This window comes from Phoxinus phoxinus (assembly GCF_949152265.1).
Source record: "Phoxinus phoxinus genome assembly, chromosome: 5".
Classification (NCBI taxonomy): Eukaryota; Metazoa; Chordata; class Actinopteri; order Cypriniformes; family Leuciscidae; genus Phoxinus; species Phoxinus phoxinus.
In genome coordinates this window covers 40821215-40828770 of record NC_136880.1, presented here as the reverse complement: position 1 = coordinate 40828770, position 7556 = coordinate 40821215, and the positions used below count along the sequence as shown (strand labels likewise).

General features: G+C 39.4%; 1 protein-coding gene across 2 annotated transcripts in view; it reads left to right on the top strand.

Annotated features, from left to right (window-relative positions):
- LOC306998170 (potassium/sodium hyperpolarization-activated cyclic nucleotide-gated channel 2) overlaps nucleotides 1-7556 on the top strand; it is a gene marked incomplete at its 5' end in the record, with an annotated part of 66431 nt that continues 58875 nt past the window's right edge. For both annotated transcript variants that reach the window (XM_079612033.1, XM_079612032.1), the window contains 2 exons: nucleotides 1-953; nucleotides 4250-4673. In XM_079612033.1, the coding sequence (XP_079468159.1) occupies nucleotides 1-953; nucleotides 4250-4673 (1377 nt within the window). The remainder of the gene's footprint in view (nucleotides 954-4249; nucleotides 4674-7556) is intronic.

The following is a 7556-nucleotide window of genomic DNA, read 5'->3' as shown; positions in this document are numbered from 1 at the left end:
ATGGACCGGAATGAGCTCTCCCCCGGTTCGGATGTTGCCATGACGAAGAAAGCGGCCCATAAGAGCGCGCCGGCGTATCACTGCGCCGGGAAAAGCACCGCCAAGAGTTGCCTGGAGTCCAACTCGGATGCCGCCTCCGGTTCGAACCCGAAACCCAATCACGTCGCCACGGAGGAGACGGAAGATGGGGAGGAGGAATCCAAGTTTCAGCATCCGCGACTGAGGAGAGCAGGAGGAGGAGGGAGCGCGCATCAGATTAGAGGAGGAGGAGGAGGAAGAGGAGGAGGCGCGTCCAGGAGCTCCACTTCCACTGATGCGCGCCCGGGTGATGCTGCTTCTGCTGCGGGTCGCCACGACACCGTTAAGGGCGGAGGAGGAGGAGGCAAAGCGTCTACCGTAGTGGCCACCGTGACGGTAGAGCCTTGTAATGCTGCCGAAGGCGACGGCAATCCCTCAGCACCGCTTTCCAGCATGAAATGCAACAAGAACGGGGAGTGCAGGCGGGACTCCGGCACCGGGAGCCTCCGGTCCATCATGTCCAAGACGGACGGGTTTAAGCGGACAGCGTGCAATTCAACGACCAGCGTTGACGGAACCAGCACGCAGGGCCAGGACGCCTCGAACAACCCCGGGTTCCCGGAGAAGAAGGATTCCAAAGTGTCCTTTTCCAACACTCCCAGCAGGAAAGCCTCGTCTTCGATCCACGGCGCACAGCAGCCCCGAAACTCGGTGACGTTCCTCAAATCCGAGGATGGAGGTCAGGAGGACACCGAGACCCGGGACAGCCGGGACAGCCAGGCGAGCTTCATGCAGAGGCAGTTCAGTAGCATGTTGCAGCCCGGGGTCAATAAATTCTCCCTGCGCATGTACGGGAGCCAGAAGGCGGTGGAGAAGGAGCAGGAGCGCGTGAAATCGGCGGGAAACTGGATCATTCACCCCTACAGCGACTTCAGGTGAGAGAAACTTTGGACATGTTGACCAAACAACCGGAACGGGGTCTGTGCATGGGATCCAAAACTGATCTTCTTTCGCTCGCATTTGAGGATTTTGGAAAATTGTTATATCATATATATGCATAAGCAGAGATATTGGTCATACCTAATAAGGTCTCACTCACTGGTTAATGCATACTAACAATGCACAATAGATTTTTACAGCACTGATTAACCTTTGCTAATGTTAGTTAATAAAAAAATCATGTTCGTTTTTAGTTCACAGTACTGATTATTGTTTTGAAACCTTATTGTTACCAAGATCTTTAAGATCCTCCTGCATTATTAGTGACATGATCATCAGGTTTTGTTTATGTCAGCTTCAGTGCTGCTGTCATTAAAGCAACAGATGCATTCTCAAATTAATACTAATGAGTACATTTTTATCATCAACATTAGACTTTTAAACCCCACTGTATTTCCAGAACTGTAAACCAAACCCCTCACACACATGTTGATAAGTAGATTTAAAGCTAAGCATGATTTGACTGATTTATGACCCTTTCAAATAATTTATTTGTCCTCACTAGTCAGTTTTTAACTATGTTTGTGAAGAATCAGTTTGTCACAATCTGGCCCTCAAAAGCAGCCAAACCTGAACACACAAGTATTATATTATTCTCTCAGAAAATTGAGGCATGTTATCTATCCAGGCTATTCTTAAAATGGTTTTAAAAACTAAAACAAAAAAGCAATGGCATTGTGATTTTAGACTAAGCATTTGTCGTCCAGTAGTTTTTCATTTATTTTTAACCCACTAGAAAAACCATAACAATGTGACACCACATACATTGAAGCACATATTGTGTCTAGTCGATATTCTGCATTAGATTTGAACATATTTACATTCGTTCTGAGATAATCTGATTGCCTCATGGTCACACAATGCATATGTCAAGTGTTACTGATAGGTTTTAAAATATTGAAGCAATAAATAGAGAGTAAAAGCTCTGTAGTTATTCTACAGAGAGTTGGTCATGTTGTCATGTATCAGCGCCTCAATAAGTGGACAGCGACACACTCGTCTAATGAAAGACCTCACACTGTGTTTGCAATGCTCGGGGTTCATGTATCAGGTTACATTTCACATTTTAGTCCGTCTTTAAATGATTACGTGGGATGTAAATCACAGAAGGCCCCGGAACCTGAGCTGGAGATGAGTTGTTGCAATGCATTATGCACGGTGTTGAGACTTTGTTTGGGTCATAATGTCTTTAGATCACTGCTGGTAATGATGAAAATGCAATCTTTGCATGAGGTTGCATGCAAAAACATCCACATCCATCTGCGTAGAAAATCCTGAAACTGATGCATATCTTTTTCAGCACTCCCACTCCATTGAAATGTCATCTTGACATATCAAAGACCCTCGCCAGTTCTTAGAGACGATCAGCTGTTGCAAACCTCGCATAAAGAGACGGCCATTGTTGCATCAGTCTCCGGTTATGAGTCAGCATGCACCTTAGCGCTCTGCTGTGACCTTGAGTTGCACACGTGTGCAGCACCACGTGGAAACCGATCATATCCGCTCCATGCTTTATTTCAGACCCTCAGGAGTTGGCTCACACCCGTCACAGCCGTTTGAGACTCAAATATCAAGGGTCTTGTGAGGTTTTCGGCACCCTAGCCCTCCTTACAAGGTCAATATAAAGCCTTCTCGTATCATAATGCGATGCTTCAGTGCAGTGCTAATGTTATTGATTTATAGTGTGCAAAACAAAACCTGTTTAATGTGACATGCTGAAAGCATTATAATCCTCACAGCACAGTAATAATCATATTCATTATTTAATGAATATATAATATTCACATTAGAAATGTTTAATGTCATTAGACTTATTGGATTGAAAGCTATCAGAAGAATATTTCTCTATGCATTTTAATGACAATCAGAATAAACAGGAAATTACCGTTATTTAATCGACTCATTGATTCTCATGCATGTTTTTAAGCAGAAGCAAACATGATCTGCAAAATATAGGTCATGAGAATCTCACAAATGCAGGCCGTGATGTTTCTTAAAATGTAAAAAAAAAAAAAAAAAAAAAAAAATCCTCCTCGCTCCAAATATAATATTTTCAGTAGCTTGACTTTCAATCTTTCAGTAATGCTTTGCAATAAGTTTAACATTGGAATTTGTTAACATTGACTGCGTTAGTTACCGTGAACTAACAATGAAAATACTTCTAATGCATTTATTAATCTTAGTTAATATTCATTTAATCATTTACTAATACGTTATTAAAATCTAAAGTTGTATGTTAATATAATAATCATGGACTTGAACTGACAATGAATAGTTGTACTTTTATTAACTAATTTTAACAAACACATTAATACCTACTATAACCCAGGTGGTTACACTTTATTTTCATAGTCCCAAGTTTGAAAGCAGTTATTAGAGTATTAGTAGACAGTTAGGTTGGATTAGGTGTTCAGGCTAGTAGAATAAGTTGGCATAAAGTTGCAAATTTATTATACAGGTGAAACTCACATTTTTATAATATGGTGCAAAAGTTCATTTATTTCAGTAATTCAACTTAAAAGGTGAAACTAATATATTATATAGACTCATTACATGCAAAGTGAGATATTTCAAGCCTTTATTTGTTATAATTTTGATGATTATGGCTTACAGCTTATGAAAACCCCAAATTCAATATTAGAATATTGTGAAAAAGTTTTCATAAGCTGTAAGCCATAATCATCAAAATTATAACAAATTAAGGCTTGAAATATCTCACTTTGCATGTAATGAGTCTATATAATATATTAGTTTCACCTTTTAAGTTGAATTACTGAAAATAAATGAACTTTTGCACGATAATCGAATTTTTCGAGTGTCACCTGTAGTTAGTATAATGTCTGTTGAGGAGCATCAAAATAAAGTGTCAGCAGATATTAAGTTATTAATACTCTACTGACACCTAGTTGACATGTAGCTGCAAATGTACTTATAGTTAGTCGAATGTCTAAAGTGTTACAAAATAAAGTTACCCAAATGTATTGCTCATTACCAAATATTCATTTGTTGTTCATATGCCAGCTGTCTTTTTGAGTTTTCTGTGTCTTCCTCTCGTCATTGCAAACGGTTTATGCATTCACATGATGCTTGCAATATGAGATTATGAGTGAATTCGGATTAATATTGTGATAGTTTTGTGCAGGTAAACATCCACCCAGCGTGTACACATGTTCAGTAGTGAAATCGCAGGGTGAATTGGTGCTATAAAGTCTCTCCCGTTTCTCTCTCGCAGGTTCTACTGGGATTTCACCATGCTCCTCTTCATGGTGGGCAACCTGATCATTATTCCTGTGGGCATCACCTTCTTCAAAGAAGAGACCACCACCCCGTGGATCATCTTCAACGTGATCTCCGACACCTTCTTCCTCATGGACCTGGTGCTCAACTTCCGCACGGGCATCATTATCGAGGACAACTCCGACATCATCCTGGACCCCAAGACCATCAAGAAGAAGTACCTGAAGACCTGGTTTGTGGTGGACTTTGTCTCTTCCATTCCGGTGGATTATATCTTCCTGATCGTGGAGCAGGGCATAGACTCGGAGGTGTACAAGACGGCGCGAGCTCTGAGGATTGTGCGATTCACTAAAATCCTGAGCTTGCTGAGGCTGCTGCGTCTCTCTCGGCTCATCCGCTACATTCACCAGTGGGAAGAGGTACGTCACCAATCTCACAAACATACTGGAAATCCCATATACACACAGCTCCATATCAGCCACTGGGATTTTGCCAAGGGAGACATGATATTTTGTTAATCCTGGAACAACATTCCTATCCAAAAATGTTGTCCTAACCCTAATTTATCCCTAAATCAGAAGGAAATGATATGTGAATAACCCTGATGGAGAAGCACCTAACCCTGACTAATCTTGACATAAACTGTCTCTCAAATCTGATTGGTTGATTGAAATGTTGTTCCAGGATCAACAAAGATATTTATGCACTTGGTGAAATCAGTTTCGCCATATACAAAAGTTCATTTATTTCTCAGCATTGAGGCAGTAATTCATGCAAAAGAGACCCAAACAAGTACTGAGTATATATGCATGATTATACTTTTCAGAGGGCCGACATTTCTGTTTTTAAAATCCTTTTTTTGATTGATTTCATTTAATATTCTAATTTTCTGAGATTTTGAATTTGGGGGTTTCATAAGCTTGTAAGCCATAATCATCAAAATTATAACAAATAAAGGCTTGAAATATCTCACTTTGCATGTAATGAGTCTATATACAGTAATATATTAGTTTCACCTTATAAGTTGAATTACTGAAATAATTGAACTTTTGCACAATATTAAACTTTTTCGAGTTTCACCTGTGTATATCATACCTGTTAATTATGAAAGGCCATTTCCTCAAAGCAAAAAAATGCTTTGGGGAATTATTATTATAATATATAAAGGTTCATAATTATGACATAAAATGTTGAAATTGAGATATTAAAAAGTGCAAATTATGATAGAAAGTAGAAATGATGAAAAGATGACATAAAAAGTCATAATTATGACAGTAAAAATAATGGCATAAATAGTTAAAATATTGACATGTAGTCATAATTATGAGAAAGTCAAAATTATAACAGTCTTAGTTATGTTTTTGTCAATTATGACATTGTCTCCTTTTTATTTCAAAATTTTGTGACTTAATGGCTTAATTAATGGCATAATTATGACTTTATCTAAATGGCTTAATTAATGGAATAATTATGACTTTATCTTATAACTTTGGTATTTTTTATCTCATAATTAAGATTTATCATGTCATAATTGTGTTTATCTTATCATTTTCATTTTTTTTGTCTCATGGTTATGCATTTCTCATACTTTTTTTCTTTTTCTTTTACTAATATTGACTTTTTTTAACCAAAGTTTTTTTTTCCATAATGCCATAATTATGACTTACCAAAGCATGAACAACAGGAGTGTGGGGACTTTTCTTATGTGGAGGGAATGGGCTTTCATAGTTAAATATATGCAATCTTAAAATGATTTTAAATTAATTTGCGCCACATTCACACTGGTGTGTAACAGAACTACACACAGGCATTAACCGCATGAACTCTGAATATAATATAACTCTGAATGAAATATGATGGTGAGTGTCAGGGAAAGTGGAGGGTTATTCTCCAGGTTGACACAAATGGACTGCGGATGTCTTAATAGAAATATGTGCCAATCTCAGCTGGCACAGTTGAACCATGAGTCTACCGATCCAATACACTTTGATTTTGCTTATTTATACATCAGGAGGTTTAATGGACTTTTCAGTTCAAGGGGACCTATAGTCATAAATGTGTGTCGGCAGTGTATGTACACAACAATCCTCTAATGTCCACCCACTGCCACTGCTTGTTTCATATCCCCCTTAAATAACAAACAGTGTCTCCAAACGTTAGCTTTTTCTGTGCTTTGGGACATCACAATGCAACAGGCCCCGCCCACAACATATTAGCTTAGCTCCTCCCCTGAGTGAGCCGTACACAGTCTTTATGTTTATCTCCTCTGTAGAGCAGCTCGTGGAAACACAAGAAGTCTCCGTGATAAACAATCAGAATGTTTTAGCTGTATTAATGAACATAAGATGCGTTTTTCACTCCACTGCGCGACTCTTCTATGTAAATGCGCTGGACGGACGCGTTTGACCGCTGAGCTAGCATCTCGCTTCTTACAGCGTTCTCAAAACTTTGCTCTCAAGAAGTTGAACTTTAAAAAAAAACGTTTCTCTACACCTTGCGTTTTCCTCTGCCCGTGTCTCTCAATTTTAGATGCAAAGACACGTAGGGCCCTATCTTACACCCGGCGCAATGTAGCGTCACGCGCGACGCAAGTGTTTTTTGCTAGTTTCAGCCCGACGCAGTTATCATTTTCACGTTCTTCGCCACGTTGTTTAAATACCAAATGCTTTTGTGCCCATTTGTGCGCCCATGGGCTGGTGGAGAACGAGGTGTGTTCAGGCGCATTTGCGCGTTGCTATTTTGAGGCAACAGAAATAGACTGCACATTACTAACACGCTCATTAAATAACAAATAAATAAATAAATTGCGCCATTGACCAACTGAAACCTGCTCTAAAGTCAGTGCCGCAATATTTGTTTTGTTACTTAATGAGCGTGTTAGTAATGTGCGCCTATAGGCGGGTCCACAACGCGCGTACACTCTGCTTATTAAACACAGGGACACACAGCAGCACACAAACATGCCAAATATTTAAAATAAAAGGATTACAATGTAAAAGAGTAATATTGTGTACATAAAGATATGGTGGAGTCCGGCTTGTCCCGTAGATGATCTGCTAGCGCACTTTTACCTCGCGCACGAGCAGATCTGTTTGTGCTCTGGAGACACGTTCGGTCTTTCCACTATCATCGTGTACCCAAAAAGGGGCATTATTATCTGTGGGGTATTTTAAGTTGAAACTCCGGGGACTTATATTACATCTTGTAAAAAAAGGTTTCATAGGTCCGCTTTAAGTTTTGTTTAAGTGACCAGATCTTTTCTTTTAAGTCTAACGGATGCTATTACATACATTTCCTTTCTG